Source organism: Epinephelus fuscoguttatus, linkage group LG15 (assembly GCF_011397635.1).
Source record: "Epinephelus fuscoguttatus linkage group LG15, E.fuscoguttatus.final_Chr_v1".
Lineage (NCBI taxonomy): Eukaryota > Metazoa > Chordata > Actinopteri > Perciformes > Serranidae > Epinephelus > Epinephelus fuscoguttatus.
The window spans coordinates 19,552,020-19,569,434 of NC_064766.1; the positions used below are offsets into that span (position 1 = coordinate 19,552,020).

The window sequence follows — 17,415 nt, forward strand, 5'->3', positions numbered from 1 at the left end:
GCTCGTAAGCATAGTTGGTATAATTTCACTAGAATTAAGTAGCATGACACTAACAATGTGTGTGAAATAATTTTCTGATAATCTAAACGACTATCAACTCATTATTACTTCGAGACCAGGAGGGGCTGGCACTCAGTGTGCTCCAGCCATGAATGCACACAAACTTTCTATTTCATTTTACCACTGGAACAGCTGATTTTACAGCCAATTGGCCGATTAATCAGCTATCGTCTTTTTCCAGCTCAAAACTATTGTTATTATATTGGCCACTTAAAATCCACTATTAGTCGACTTCTAGTTCATATACACATACTACCAACACTGTTATGATACAAAGCTGGTTGAAAATTGGCAAAATATCCCTTTAAGTTATTACCAACAAAACTCAGCACTTACAGCAAACATTAAAACTTAAAAGCCAACCATGACTGAGAGGAATTGTACCATTTGAGCTGCTGGGAGCCATTTAATGTTAAACATGAGTAGGAAGTTTGACTGATGGTACTGACACAGCACCCATAATTAGTGAATTAACAGAAACAACAGTATTTCTGTTGGAGACGTAAAATATAGAGCAGCAGAGTGTTGACTATGACATGATCCTGTTCGTGTAGTCTGAAATCAGTACTGTGCGTTTTGATTATACTGAATTTATCCAGACAACAGGTAAACTTTGAAGCTTAGAGTTTTGCCACAAAAGAGGAGCAGGTCAGAAAACAAGGAGGCTTCATATGGAAATATATACTTCTACTACATGAGCAAATAGGAAACAAAGGCCCGTCTCTGATATGTGCCTGTTACACTCAAGGCCTAATTCTATTTGCAGTAAAGGTCCCAGCCACTATTTGAGAATTTACAGTACTAATAAAGTTGTCATAGATAATTTAGAAAGGGCAAATACACCTGGGATGAGTGAAAAAATAAACAAGGAGGTGTTTGGGCTGGCATTATGTTGCTGTTTAAATAGGCTTGATTTTCTTTTCTTCCTTGTTAAATAGTATACAGAAGAGTGACAGAAAATACTGGAGCAACAGAGAAAAGGGGATGACAAGCAGCAAAGTTTCATAATTTCAGCAACTTGTAATGTGCTTCAGGGAACCAGCATAAGAAGCCACTGAGGGGGTAGGTGAAACTCACCTAGGAGCTGGCTGACCAGGTATGGGGGTTCCAGCGGGGAGCTGCTCCATGGGAACAGTGTAACCCTGCACTGCCGTACCGCTCATGGCATACGAACCTGATGCAGGCTGACCAGGGTAGACCTGTTGTCACAAACATGCACAGTGTGAGTTAATAACAGACTAAGCCTAAGATCACCAGCAATTTAGACCAGTTACACTGTAAAAAGGTAGGTAACCAAAGTAAAGCTAAATAATACTGACATCCAATAGAAGCAAAAGCACATGCAGGTAGACTGTTTCATTTAAGCTTTTCCTGTTAAAGCTGCAGCTGGTAACTTTTATGAAAATAACTTTGTGTCATTTTTGCTGAAACAGTCACTATGTTCTGAAAAACAAACAAACTATGAGACAGATCATCTGTAAAAAAAAAAAATAAAAAAAAAAATCATGTTCCTCCTCCTCTTCCTAATGCTTCTAATGACATTCACTAGAATCAGACCCGAGGCGCAGTCAGAGCCGATCACAGCCAAGGAGTCTGTGATGCACTTGTCAATCACTCTGAGAACTGCAGTCAAACTGCCAAACAAGGCAGCATTGATTAAATATGTATCAAGATTCTGTTCCTGCCTATTTCTCACCTCAAATGTTTCCATAAACATATTTTAGTGCACTGTTTATCTGCAAAATGAGAGAGTTTGCGACCTGGCCGCCACGTTGTTATAGTCACCGAAAGTACCAAGCACTGCCAGCCACCAGACCAACTTAATTTTTTTTCAGTGAAACAGTCCACTATGTGTTTCTAAAAGCACTTGAGGTAAGAGAAAGGTGATGCAGTGACAGAATCTTGATTTATATTTGATCAGCGCTGCCTAGTTTGGCAGTTTGACTGCAGTTCACAAGCAGAGATTGACAGCTGCTGCTTTAAAGACTCCTCAGCTCTGATTGGTTGTTTTCGTTCACTTGCGGTGACATCATTGGAAGCGCTTTAAGGCAACAGAGTGGGCAGAGGAATATGTTGTTTTTTTTAACAGATTATCTGTCTCATTTAGTGCTGTGTGAATGCAGTGACAGTTTCAGCAAATACATGTTACCAACCCCAGCATTAAGGGACAGTACATGTAAAACGGGGGGGGTATTTTACTGTGTTTTTGAGTGAACTACCCCTTTAAGACTCAGGAATATCAAAGGAGTGAGGTTTTGTGTAATTTTCATGTGCTAGCAAATCCAGCATTCTGGATGTGCACAGTTTCCTGTTTGCATGGCACAAATTTAATCCGTGGAAAAATATTTTTTTGCCTGGGCAACCAGTTGACTGTACCTGTTGTGCTGCGTTGGCAGGCTGCTGCATGTAGTACTGTTGACTCTGCAGCTTGGCATACATGGCATAGACTGGATCTTCGTTCATTAGCTTGGCGTACAAAGACAGAGCTTCCATCACCTTCACGTTCAGCTCTGACAGCTCCGAGTGCTTCCTGATGACACAAACCCAAACACACATAGATTAGATTAAATGAATTCTTCCAACGCTTGAATTATGTAGGTCAGAGTTACATGTTTTACTTTGGACAAAGCATGTCACATCAGCGTAACGTACCTGTCTATATCCTCCAACTTCTGGTCAATGAGAGGTCCCATTTGATTGCAGGCACCTGATGAGAAATATGTCATGTCTGCAGTCAACAGTTATCAAGTTTTACATTAAGAATCATACCAGATTAGCTTCTGTCACTTCCATTCACTTTATACAGTAACAACCTCAAATTCAGTTTACCTTCCAACTGTAGTAACTCAACGCTGTCTGACTGGTTGTCTGTGGGATCTGCACTCTGGATCATCTGCAGTAGCTGGTCCATTTTGTCCTGAAATGTTTCAGTAAAGTTCCAGTGATGACACTTCTCAGGTAAATGTGATGAGTGACCTTTTCAATCCAGTTTGGAAGGAAACAAGATTTATTCCTCTAAAATAGAAAACCTAGTTTATATCAGTCTGTGGTTTTTATCAGCAGGTGAACATTTTTAAACTGCAAATCCTACTTAGGAACAAATCTCCTGATTTATTGATGCAACAGTAAGATCTCAATGAGGCAGAAAGAGCTTAGTAAGCAAGTGTTCACACAAGGGAACTCACCTCGTCTATATATACAGGCTCTTGTTCGGGCTCTATGGTCTCCACCTGGATGTCCTCGCTGAACTGTACTGTCTTCTTCTCTGTCTTCACTGTAGATTTCCGAATACCAGCGGATGCAGCAGCGGCAAAACAATGTAACAGCAACAATCATTTACACATTGATAAGAGGTCAGGAGACATTAACTGGACATTCAGTAATGCTCTGATACTAGCGCAAAAGATGGGTCCCAATATCAGATGAAAATCAGAGTCACCATCTGATACAAGCTACTGACAAATCTTTGAATGTCATGTTCGTATTAGTAAAGTTAGTTTTTGTGCAGTCTGCCGTAACAATAAGCAGCAACACACAAAACGATCAAAAGCTGTCATCACGTTTGACGAGTAAAGGCATTTGACCATGCAGCAGAAATAAAAGCAAGACAGCACAACGCACACATGCAGCATGTATGTTTCGAGGTATGACACACTTGCAGAGGCATCATGCAAAAGAATATGATAAACAAGCAATGGTAGGAAAGCGTCGCAAAGCAGCAACATTTGGGTGTCATTAAGAAGCGTGACAAATTCATACCAGCTGGCAACAAAGCAAAGCTGATAACAGTGGAAACCACAAAATCTATTACACTGGATGACCGAAAAAAAAAAAAAAACCCAATATACCCCAGACCCACATTAAACTGCTGACACATGTGAGTGCCAGGAGTACGTGAATTCTTTTCAAAACATTTTAAAAACAGAAATGAGTTTCACAACTTCAATATGGAGCTCAGCTGTCCTGTATCATAACTGCACTGTGACTGGACGCTGCACAGATGTTAGAGTTTTGCTTTACAAGAAGTGACACCAGAGGATAAACGATTTGTGGCCGCACACAGTAGAATCCATTTTGGCAGCAGTGATGGAGATGTTAAATGCTTGGTGAATTAAAAGTCCATACATCATACTATGAGACAGTGCCAAAAACATAAAAGTAGCACATGAATGGCTTATTTACAGTTCAGCAACTACAGATGACGAAAGATTCTATATCAATATGGCAGACACTGAAAGATTTTGTATCAGCATCAGGAACAGAAAACATATAAGCTCTCTCTTAGAGGACGAAAGTGTCCAAAATGCTGTCAGAGAAATTTCATATGACTTCCCAAAATTACAGACAACACTGTTGCAAGTGATAAGATGTTGATCATGTTCTGTATGTGACTCACAGCTTGATTGTGCTGTGTTATTCATATTGTTTCACCAGCCGTGTGCAAGTGATAAAGTATTTCCCACTCTAGGATCAATAAAGCAATATTGCTAATGGACTAAATGGGCTATCACAGAACTGAAGATGACATAAGTGGATACAGGATGTGTTTTGCATGGGTGTACTCACTCATCTCAGGCTCTGCGGTGAGGTCAGCTGTGACGAAGTTAGAGGGGAACAACCCGACTCCCTGGTATGTTTCCCCCTTCCACCAGTTGGGGTCACTGAAATTGAAAAAAAAAAAAAAGATCAAACAAAAGATTGAAATAGTTGCCTTCTCACTGCTGCATTAAAATCTCATCTTAAAGAGTCGACAGATTAAAGAGGGTTATTCTAAGCTTTAATTTGCACAGTTGCAAACCTATTAAAACCATCAGGGTATGTTCACCAAGCTCAGAACACCACCTTGATTCCCTCAGTCCTCTGAATCCTTGCATGCTGTTTTCACCAGCTTATGATACGTGTGTGTGAAAATTCACCTATCATCCAGGATAGTGATGATTTCTCCCGACTTGAAGGTGAGCTCGTTGTCCTCAGCGGCCTCAAAGTCGTAGATGGCGCGGACTTTCCTGCCGTCAGACTTGTGTGAGGAGAGCAGGCTGGAGGTGTTTGGGTAAAGGCTCGACAGGGAGGTCTGTGGCTGCTGACGCTGCTCCTTCAGTGACAGCTCAATAGCTGCACACAACAGAGGCAGATAAGTGAAAATGTGTGTATGTCCTTGAAAGTCCTAAAATATTGCTGAACATCTGCAATGAATTAATCCAGTGTACACAGTGATTTATTCAATGCAAATAAAGAATTAAAGTTGTTAGTGTGCATGTTTTTAAGGATAATGCCTCTTCAAATACATTTCTCTGCTGACACCACAGCACGAAGAGTCTGCTCTTAACTGTCTGATCATCAGCGAAAGGCCTGCTCACCTTTGGCCAAGTCTTCTTCTTCTTTTTTGTTTGTTGAGGTGGAGGGATCCTTTGCCACTAAAGCAGGGCTTGCTTTTGCTTGCTCTGCAGCCTGTGAGGAAATGATAATCCATGCTCAGGTGAATCAACAACTAGACGAATAAAAGGTTGAGTCAGGATCTCAGTGTTTACGCAAAACAACCTCATTCCTCGATGAAAAAAACAAATATTTTTGTTAGACAGATCTTTGGCATTTTGCCTTTAATAGGCAGTGAAATATAGGAAGCTAGAGAGGGGTACACACAACAAAAGTCTTCTGCTGAAATTGAAATGGAGATGTTGCAGTTGTTTGGTATGGCTCTGACTCATCACTAATCCACCCCTAAATACAGCTATTTCAAAATTTAGCTTTCACACAGCGTATGCTGAAGCTAAAAACATTTATTTATTCCACCCAACACACCTACCTGTGACCCTACGGCTGGGAAAGTGACACCCTGCTCACGCAGATTCTTGATCATGGCTGAGATCAGACTGAGTTGGGGATCGTTGCGGAAGTCCTCTGCCCACTCCACCATCAGGGCTTTCAGCTTCTCACACACTTTGGGGTGGCCCTGGGGACAATCATTAAAAGGCACATCGTGAGAACAAGGAACTGGATGTAGCGTGAAAGAATTTTAAGCAATCAAACATAATTAATGTGGACAACTCATTTAAAAGTAAAAATGCCATCGTGTACCTTGTTTAAGACGTTACTGACTTCACTGGCAAACTCTCTGGAGCACACCTCCAAGTGGAATATCTTCCCACAGTTTGAGACACACGCACCAAGTAGCTGTAAGGACATGAGTACAAACACTTCATCAGACTCACTATTTAAAGCATAGCAACATGTAACACACATGTAGCACATACTGGGATATCAGAGAATGAAGCTGGTTACTCCACTAGCTCACAACTTAATGGTAGATGACAAGAAGACAACATTATGCCAATAAGCACATAACAATCACAATCACACAATCTGCTCACAGTCAATGCCTGCATGGCCACATGAGGATCCTTATGGTTCACTCTTCTCATTATAGACCGGAGACATTCTTTAGGCCTGCAGCAGAACGGTAGAAATCAAAAGTTTGTGGAGATTAAATGCTTGACAAGGACCAAAAACAATCCAGCTTTTATGAAGAGCATCAATATTTATCTTAAATTTCTTCTTATACACTTAATGTCTTTGGGTTCCATCTCTAACCCTGAGACGTATGTGTTTTTACGATTAAAAAGCTTAAAGGGAACATTATGCAGTGCCTGATTAATGTGTCTGTGTGTGAGGTTTAGTGTGAAGACCGCAAACTAACCCGGTGCGTGACTGCCCTATCTTATCACATATGTCCAGAATGAGGCCCCAGTCCTCAGCTGTGTTCATCTCACTGGTCGCTTTCTCTGTAGGACAGAAGCACAACAACCAGCATTAGCAGAGAAGTTACAGACTGCAAAAGCATGTTTTTCATGAGTTATTCTTTTTCGATACAGAGAGGAGAGATGAGGACTTAAACACTAAAAGAAATAATAAAGCTTATTGAATCAAAAATTGTAGTTAAAAGCTGTTTGCATGTGTGAGATCCTGTCCCTGGGTCTTTTTTATTTATCATATGAATAAGCACAAACGTTACAGACATACCAACACAAAAGCCCTGCAGTAAATACCATCAGATGAAGCTCATAATGTTTGGTTTGTGTTGAAACTGTCTCTATCATAGTGATTAAACCTATCATAGTGATTAAACCTGAAGTTTATTTGAGACTGCACACTGTGTTCAATTGAGAAAATACACTGAATAGTGTTTTTCAAGTGGTGGTGAGAGTTCCTCTTTGCCAGTGCAGCTTCCCTGTCTTTGACCTAAGTCACCATGATTTCTGGGACTTTTCCTCTTTCCAAATTACGTAACCGTTTTTTATGGATCAGCAGTAAATATAGTATCTAACCACTGTGTACTTGACTTGTCAAGTTCCCTCATATTGACATAAAAAAATCACCAATAAAAGTTGACCTGTTACAAAGCTGATACATACTGCTATCCAACAATATGACCTGTGTGTTAAGCAGCTTTTGTAATCATTAAGTAGCCTAGACAGAGCATACGGCAAACACTGAAAAACTACAATAGGAGGCGACATGGTCACAAGTTGGAACGGGAAATATGATGATATTGTGACGCCCAGTAGCACAGTAGGTAGAGCTGGCCTCCTATGTACATAGGCATGCATGTCATCCCTTCACTCTCCCCCTTTTATATGTAATCTGTCCTGTCCAACAAAAGCATAAAAAAAGCTTTTAAATAATCTTTATGTGTATATATATATATATATATATATATATATATATATATATATGATGTATGCTGTAGCTATTTGTTCTATATCTCTTAGTGTATCATACCATTGTGAATGATGATGCAAATCAGTATGAACGTACAGCATTATGATCATATTGCATTTAAAGTAAATTGCATTTAAAGTATTAGATTTGCTGATCTGGCCAAGAAACCAGGCATTCCTGCCAGGTTAGAAATTCATAAACAGGTTCACAGTTGTTTCATAGAACACTGACTAACATGAAGATTCATATAGAGACTGCAATATCAATATACTAATATCAAAATTAAATATTTTAACAAGTAGATGATCACCAAAACTGAGAGATATGAACAGCATGTTTACACACCAACAGACCAAACAGCTTGAAAATAACCTCTCAAGCTTATATAACACGTGACAGTCCCAACATATCTATTATAAGCTTAACCAAATAAGCGTTTACTGCCTGTTTTGAGGGCTACAGTTTCACATGGTGCTGCATGATTTGTGTACTTTATCCACCTCCTGCAGCACACTGTCCCGTTACATGCTAATGACGCGGTTAACCACTGAACCAAGAACAAAGAGAGAAACGGAAACACGATGTGAATTTATGGTTTCACACACCACCGCATTCTTTTCCATATACAGCAGCTGTGAGATGGCAGGTTCATCATATTGGTTAGCCGACATACGATGGGATACAGTGAGGTGATGAGGCAGACGGCTAGCTAGCGTTACTTCAGTTGTCTGGTGACAGCATCTCTGTTTACAGTTAGCCTGACCAAAATAATCAACTTTACATGTAGTACAAAAAATCAATAACACTAGCAGCGTTAACTCTTCAAATGACAACCTTTAAACGTTTAAACATGTTAGTTGCTGCTAGCTAGCAGCTAAATCTCCATATAATATAAGGGTGCAAGCTAGTTAGCTAACTGCTCTGTGGCTAGCATAGCGAATCACAACAAACACAGGCTAAACAGACATTTAACAGAAAATTACATTAATTATAGCTTTCCGCTCATACAGCCTGAAATATAAAGCTACAAGACAGTCATGTAGCATTATTAATACAGCTCTTCGGGTTAACATTGAAGGCAGCTGAAGAACACAAACAAAGCTGTCTGATAAAAGCTACTTTAGCTAGCCTGCTAGCAATAGCCTCCAGTTGTGATTACTCACCAACATCTTGGTCAAATGGGTTGGTCGCGAAGAGAGGCATTGCTGGTGTGTTGACAACAACAGATTTCACCTTCCCCTGTTATTTACTTTCCCTCTTTTGTCTTATTTCATACAGTACGCTCGCATAGTAACGACAACTTCATGAATGTCAAATGTAGCTGTCTCTATTCTACACAGTCACTCCTTCGCCAGACGGCAACAAGCGAGGCATGCTGGGTAATTGAAGCAGACAGGCGCGTGTTGACTAAACTGCTGTCATGTCGCGCGCAGAATAAACTGCTAAAAGAAACTACAAGTTAATATTCACAGTCACACGGCTGTCAAAGCGTCTGCACCGACTATACACTACAGAAAATGAACCACAAGCTACAAAATGCCCTGAAAAATAACATGTCATCATCAGGTGATGGTCACGTGATATTATCTCACCGCGTCTGACACAAAGTCCTTTTAATAAACTCTTCATGTGAGTTAAATCTTTCTCCCAGTAGTTACAGCTAATTTCTGTGTGTGAATAAATCCATTCTCTTTGGTATTATGGTGATAATAAAAAAAAAATCTGTCATAAATCCATAAATAAAGCCATTACCTGTTTTAATAAGTCATCTTTTTTGTAAGACAGAGATCAATTCCCTTTAGAAATGTTCAAAAGAAGGTGATGTACCTTAGCCACATTTATTTTGTCTTTAATTATCTATGTAAATATAAATCCTGCAGGCTATACTGTGGGGCAGGAGTGTCCAAACTTTCTTGAATGTATGCCAGATTAGATAATGTGAAAACACCTGGGGGCCAGCTGCTTCTTGCATCATAGTATTGAACAAAAATCCCATAGGCCTATATATTGCAGGATTTATACTTCTGCCTTGAATCAACGCAGCACCCATGGCGTAGGCTCTGTGTCGACATAGAGCCTTAGATGTAGCCTGATATGCACCTCCCCAGAAAAGTAACTAAAAGTAACTACTACTACCTGGTGGCGATGCAGATCTCTTGTCTATTTTTGTAAGCTGAAACCATTTCCTTCAGTGGAAACAAAGCTTTTATTTACTTTAATTTCACAGATAAGAAACAGTAAATTGTAAAGACAATAATGCCTCCACAAAAATAGCATGTTAAGTCTCGCGTGGGATTTATCCTGGCTTCATATGAACAGAGGAATCTCCACTAGTCACTAGGCTAATTTATACAATGTAAAATGCCATAGGCTTGTGCTAATAACGTTAGCATGTTGTATTAGTTTGGAAAACGTGTTTAGTATAAGACAGTTGTTTTGTCAGTGAACCTTGTGAGCTGCAATGGAGCCGAATTTTTAAGGTTACCTTTGTTAAATGTTGCTGTTGTCCCTGGCCTCATATGAGTAAAATGAGGAAAATTCCGCTAGCCGCTAAGCTAATTAGGCTTGTGCTAAAAACATTAGCATGTTGTGGGGAAAATGTGTCCAGATAAAGACAAGTGCTTTGTCTGTGAATGCTGTGAGTTATAGTGACGCTGATTTGTGTACTTGTGTTTGAAATTATCTCTATTAAGCCATGTTGTGTGTGTTTTGAATCAACTAAACTTTACAGCATTTCACAGAAACCCCACCACTGACTAGTGTTTTTGTGGTGTAACTGCAGAGTGACACAGACCCACCACTGAACAAGTAAAAAAGCTCACAGCGGCGTACGCCATGTGTGTAGGCTACGGCGTAGAGCTGATGCACATGTATAAATCCTGCTTAAAAGAGACAAATACAACTGTTTCTCTGCTCCTCACTGTCAACTTAACGCTTGTTTGTTTGTTTGTTTGTTTGCTTGTGTACATCTGCTTATGAAAACACACTAGTTCCACCTGCTTAGTTACTACTTGGTGTACATCTTCAAACTATGATAGTCGTGTCGTCATGAGGTGTACATAAAAAAGCAAAGTGATCTTGCTTGATTAATCAATATTGCCTTTGTTGTTTTGTTTGTTTGTTTGTTTGAACCATTGCATCACAAGGTGGCAGGAACAATTAATATACATATTTAAGTGTTTGAAATATATGGGAATTGTACTGCTATTTTAAATCTCATTTAATCTTGGTTTGTTTGAGCTCTGATGTCTGACTGTTGTACACTTGACTTCATTATTAAAAGAAAAAGAAAACAAATGTATGTAAGCCTGATACCAGAACTGTATCATTCAGTTTCCTTTCTTCTTTAGTTTCCATAGAAAGATAAATGGCTTTTAATGCCCTATCACCTAAATGCATCTATAGCAATAAATCATAGGACAAAAAGCACTGACTCCACACACAGTTTCTTTCCCAGTTTATTGTGATCCATAGGAATTTGGCAATTTAATTAAGGCATAATGAGTCTTGAGCCAGATTACAAACTGCTACTCAGTCCTTAAGCATGATATGAATTGGAGAAGGTCAATTATACAACAATAACAACCGATTATGCAAATTATAAACATGTAACATATTTCACATATTGTATTTGGCATAATGAACAAATCATTGTACGACGGCTACATTACGAAAAATGTACATATTGTTTATTTGTGCCTCAAACTGTATAAAATTCATACTGGCAGTCTAAAGTTTAAGAAATACTGTCCTTCATAAAACAGCAGCACTGCTCACAACGAGCATCTATTCTCAAAAAGGAAAAAAGAAAGAAAATGATATTGATTTTCGAGTTGGTATAAAGGTGAAATTTACACTAGCTTTGCTTCTGTTTATTATCTGAGCCTGCAGTCATTTGCTGATGGTGAGATGGTGCTTTTCATTTTCCCAGGAGCTTATTTCTTAGTGAAGTATTTGACGGTATAAAAATAGTTCCACTTTATTAAAAAGATAATCCTCTGATATAGATTTTTTTGTAAGTGTAAAGATTTAAAAGGTAGCAAAGGAATAAAACAATATAAAATTCAATCCGAACCCATAATGTATCTCCTATTATGAAATATTATTTACAGATACACCTGTACAACAGCGGCTGCCCAAAATAATGACTAAGTACAGCCTAAATAAATCCCTACATTCTCATGTTTCCTTCAGTACAAACGTTGATCAATACAATAGTGGGCTGGCTCTGTGCATGCTCTGTCTTCTGCGCCATACTGTGTTGTAAAGTGCCTTTCAGACAAAGATCAGTCCGAGTCTCAGTGATGCCTGACTGAGCTGGCGTTAGCAGAGTCCTCTAGTCATCTAGAGCTCCTCCTCATGTCCTTCATTATCCTCACATCTTCATCCTCAACTTCGGCCTTTTCACCTCTCTCCCACAGACAGCTCACACTGTCTTAGATGGATGCTATAAAACTGGAACTTTCACTGTGAAGAGATCAACAAAAATACATTTACATTTTGACATCTTTCTGAAGGGCTTATGGACTGCTATATTAACAGTCATAGCAATAGCAATTAAATGACTAAATATGCTAATCTGCAAGATTATTATAATCATGGAAAAACTACACAGGTGCTCAGAATCATTAAAAAGGTTGAACATCTTCACCCTGACAGCTGAGTAAACTCTCCTGGTGAGGACTGTAATATGTTATATGAACCAAAGCTTCAGAGCAAGAAGACCTTTAGCTGAGATTATTTTGTTATTGGGCACATGTACTCCTGTTTTAGCTACATTTGCTTGAAACAACAGTGTCCAACTGGTTTAAGGACATTACATATCTGTGACTCAAGATTTACATCTTGAGTAGGAATGAATGGATATAGATTATAGAAGGTACTGACTTTCAGAGGCACGTTCACAGATGAAGCCGATGCGGTCAGTGCAGTAGAAATCATTCCAGTTGGCATTATGGATAAGGCCAGCACAGTCCTCGCCATCTTCGTGGCCATGGGTCCAGTTATCTGGCTGTCCAGGCTTCCACTTCCTAAAAGCAACAACATGAACAACATTTTTTAAAGTTCAAGCATCATACAAAGTGTTTGTTAGTTAAACGGGTTTTGAACTTGCCATAGCATACGCTATTGTGAGCATTTATACTTTTTTATATTTGGTGTATAGTTGTATATTTTTTGTATATTGTATATTCCACTTCTTGCAAGTCTACCAGAGTCAAATTCCTTGTATGTGCACATGTACTTTGCGAATAAAGCTGATTCTGATTGTGCGGTGGTGTGTCTGTGTCACTCTGCAGTGACATCTCCAAAACACTAGTCAGCGGTGGGGTTTCTGTGAAGTGCTGTAAAGTTTAATTGATTCAAAACATGCCTAAAACATACATTACACATGGGTTAGCAGCAACAAGTTCAAGTACACAAATCAGCTTCACTATAAGCAGGATTCACAGACATTTGTCTTTATCTGAACACATTTTCCCCACCAATACAACATGCTAACATTATTAGCACAAGCCTATGGCATTTTACATTGTATAAATTAGCCTAGCGGCTAGCAGACTCTTCCGCTTCTCACATGAAACTAGGGACAACAGCAACATCTAACAAAGGTATCGTTACAAAATTTGGCCCCATTACAACTCACAAGGTTCACTGACAAAACAACTGTCTTATACTAAACACATTTTCCAAACAAATACAACATGCTAATGTTATTAGCACAAGCTTATGGTATTTTACATTGTATACATTAGCCTAGCGTCAAGTGGAGATTTTGCTCTGCTCATATGAACCCAGGATAAATCCTGATGTGTAAATCCCTGAAGGATAAATCACACACAAGACTTAAAATAAGATAGAATGCTGTTTTTGTGGAGGCTTTATTGACTTCACAATTTATTGTTTCTTATCTGTGAATTAAAAATAAATAACAGCTTAGTTTCCACTGAGGGAAATGGTTTCAGCTTACAAAAATAGACAGGAGGTCTGCGTTGCCGCGACATGTAGTTACATTTCTGGGGAGGTGATAGAAGTATCAGAAGTATAAATGCCGCATTACATTCATAGAAGCCTGTTGTTTTGGACAGAATGAATCAAGGACAAAGTCATAAATCACTAAAAAACATATATTCCATTTGCTTAATAACAGCTTTATACAGTTTTTGTAAAACCAAATTGGCAGGTTTACTCACTTGAAAACAGGTAAGGTTCCATCCACCCATTTCCAGACATTTTCCTCCTCCCTGTCAGTGAGGCCCAGCCAGAAATACCCTTTGCTCGCAATTGCATCTCTCACAAATTGCTATGGATACAAGAGCAAAGCATATTTTACAAGATGATTAGTTCAGAAGAAAAAAAGTATGTGATTTTATGTTATTTTTTACACAACAGTTAAAATTATACTAAATATACTGAAGTATCTATCAGGGGGTTAATTCCATTTACCTGTTCCTCATTGTCGTTAATAATAAGCATTAGAGATGATATGTTAGCACAAAACTGCTTGGCCTCGTCAAAGTTGAGCCTCTGAGAACCAGAGGAGAAGTAATAGCAGCTGTCTCCAAATTTTCTGAAGTCGAGAGGGCAACCTGGAACTGATCATTTACAGGATATTACAATAAACAATGTAAGCAAAATCACATGTCCAGAATTTGTAAAAATGTACTGACAGTGGGTCACAAATCCATTTTCTACCCTTAAGTAATCTTTGAACTCACCAGGCACTGGAGCAGCAGCAGCAGAGGGCTGGATCTGCCGGGACACAGAGCCTTGTGGTTGCGCTGCTGGTTTGGGTTGAGGTGGTTTGGGAGGCTGAGGTGGTTTGGGAGGTTGAGGTTGTTTGGGGGGTTGAGGTGGTTTGGGGGGTTGAGGTGGTTTAGGAGGCTGTGGTGGTTTGGGGGTTGCAAGAACCTTAGTGGGCTGAGTGGGCTGAGGAGGCTTTGGAAGCGGAGGTGCAGGCGCAGGTATCCCTGGTAGCCCTGGAGGACCGGGAGGACCAATGGGTCCAACAGGCCCACGAGGCCCCTCAAGCCCTGCAGGTCCTGCTGCTCCTCTGGGCCCCTGTGGCCCTTGTGGTCCTGGCAACCCTGACAGTCCATCCCTACCAGGAATCCCTGGCAACCCAGGGTCACCTTTTTCCCCAGGGTTTCCAGGTCGACCTCCAGACCCCCTTGATCCTTTAGCCCCTGGAAGACCTCGAGACCCAGCTGCACCCTTTGGACCTGTCGCACCTGTTGGTCCAAGAGCACCTTTCTCTCCTTTGGGTCCCACCACCCCTGGCATCCCTTTGTCTCCCTTGTCACCCTTTTGTCCTGTCTGGCCCACTGGCCCCTGGGGACCCTTGTCCCCCCTGGGGCCCCTTGGACCTGGTGGACCTGAAACATAATAAAAGCAGATGAGTGTTTCGGAATCAGAGACTGTATACAGATTACATGACAGCTCCCCAAAAGTGAAGCCAAAACATCTTGACTACCCCCTGGTGGCTGGCTGCAGTAGAGATCATAAACCCTGCCCCCTCCATGTTAGCGGATGGGACATGGGCCAAACTAAAAACTCGAAGTATACATTAAATTTTTCCTGTCAGCTATTCATTTATTAACACCCATGTTTTTCTGTTTTTCTGGGGGCGGTCAAGCATGCTTTGGCCCAGCTCAGGAGAAGGTCTATCTTGACTGTGACTTGGCACAACTCATTGCGTTGTAACTGGTAATGAACATGCAAATCAGTGTGGTATGGACTGACTTGGCGTGGCTAAAAGTTCCAATGAAAAAGCCCAAAAGTCCATTCTTCACTCTACTTTTTTCTCAAGTTGGGTCTCCACCAACTCTCAGGGGAAATGTCTGGCTATAAATGTTACACTCTCTTCACTAGCTTGTCTGTAACTATGTCTGTCAGCTTTAATATTAGTGCGGACTTAAGAGATTTCCAGTTGGTCCTAGTTAAACAGAAAGCACCCTGACTCAAGTGAAGCATTACACTGACGCTTCCTGCACCTCATTCACATTAGAATACAGATATTAAAACCATGTTCTGTTCTGTTTGGGATGGGGTATCGTATTGCCCATCTCTGATGAGATCGGAGGGGGCTAGGCTTAGGGCAAAGAGGTGATGGTTAGGGCTAGTACTGGCCAATCTCAGACTTTGTCATTTTCAGTTTTTGGATGAATAAAGCTACTGAAAGCACACTGTGTACATAAACATAAGCAGAATAGCTGAATAGAATCGCTCGTATTGACATCATATATCAATGTCACTAGGATGCCCAAGAACATCTATACCATCTATACAAGAACATGTACGTGCAAATAGCATCTGATCTGAAACAGTTTTCACCATTATTCTTACCCTGCAGGATGGTGAAGTTGGTGATGAGCTGTGAGTGCTTGCTGTCCACCAGCTTCATCTCCTCCATCACCATGGAGAGGTTATTGACCTCTTTGTCCAACCTGGCCGCCAGCTCATCTTGCTGGGTGCGCAGCTCTTTGCTGTCTGCACTGGCCTCTGTCACACTGGTATTCAGCCCCACTATCAGATCTGAATGTCGCATCACTGTCTCAGCGCAAAACCTCAGGCCGCTTAGGTCGGAGCTGATGGCGCCTAGGATCTGCGCAGTGAAACTCACGTTTCCAGTCACACGGTCCATGTCATTCTCTTGTCTGTCCAATCGTGCCTCCATCTCATCAAACTTAGATGAGGTGGTGTTATCGTGATCTCTCTGGTGGTCCATCAGCTCATGCAGGCTCTGGCCATGCTCCTCACTAACAGCTGAGGTGTTCTGGATTTGGCTGGCTAGTGTGCTGAGCTGAGTTCCCAAATCATCCAGAGCTTCTCCATTGGAACGGGCCAGGGCCGAGTTGTTGGCTGCCAAAACCTGGAGGTTCTGGACCTTTTCTTTTAGCCACTCTGTGTCAGAGCGTGTCTGTCTGGCTGTCTGCTGCAGTCCCTGATAGTCATTCTTCAGTTTCTGCACCGCCTGGCCCGCATCTTCGACCGTCTTCTGCAGCGTGCTGAGCAGACTGCGCTGCTGGGACTGGGTGATGTTCAGTGCACTGATACTGACCTGGGTCTCGCTTTGCACTTTGACCTGGCCCTGTATCTCTGACTGAAGCCATGCGGTGTCTGTCTGGAGGCTGTCAATCATGTCACCGTAGGAGGCCAAGGTCTGGTTGACTCCACGTAGTGAGGCCTCGTTGCTTTGCAAAAAATTCTGCAGGGAGACGTGGCCATTTTGCATGTCGTCTCCTGTGAGCTGAAGCTCATCCAGCACATCCCTGTTTCTGGTTGCCCTGAGGGCAATATCATTCAGTTTGTTCTGTAAGGCCTCCAGATCTGACTTGAAAGTCTTGATGTCACTTGTGGCATTAACCGACTTTTCTCCTGCTTGATCATCTGAAGAGGTGACACACAAAAAATTCTGTTAGTAGAAAATGTTTGTGTTCACAGCCTTTTGCAGGTTAAACCTATGTACAGTACTGTGCAAACATTTTAGGCAGGTGTGAAGAAATGCTGTAAAGAAAGAATGCCTTTAAAAATATAAAGTTTAATAGTCGATTTACAAAATGCAAAGTGAGCGAACAGAAGAAACATCAAATCAAATCAATATTTGATGTGACCATCCTTTGCCTTCTAAACAGCATCAGT

The 17,415-nt window shown here is 40.8% G+C and overlaps 1 protein-coding gene across 1 annotated transcript in view; it reads right to left on the bottom strand.

Moving 5' to 3' along the window:
• The window catches only part of LOC125902001 (collectin-12-like), a 67,944-nt gene that overhangs the window by 5,224 nt on the left and 45,305 nt on the right, over positions 1–17,415 (bottom strand). Inside the window, 19 exon segments of the mRNA XM_049598077.1 lie at positions 1,138–1,259; positions 2,437–2,590; positions 2,713–2,767; positions 2,890–2,977; positions 3,246–3,334; positions 4,627–4,721; positions 4,977–5,172; positions 5,418–5,508; positions 5,864–6,010; positions 6,136–6,231; positions 6,429–6,504; positions 6,755–6,839; positions 8,940–9,015; positions 9,369–9,373; positions 12,664–12,806; positions 13,968–14,077; positions 14,221–14,369; positions 14,493–15,149; positions 16,120–17,163. Of these exon segments, the coding sequence (XP_049454034.1) occupies positions 1,138–1,259; positions 2,437–2,590; positions 2,713–2,767; positions 2,890–2,977; positions 3,246–3,334; positions 4,627–4,721; positions 4,977–5,172; positions 5,418–5,508; positions 5,864–6,010; positions 6,136–6,231; positions 6,429–6,504; positions 6,755–6,839; positions 8,940–9,015; positions 9,369–9,373; positions 12,664–12,806; positions 13,968–14,077; positions 14,221–14,369; positions 14,493–15,149; positions 16,120–17,163 (3,478 nt within the window).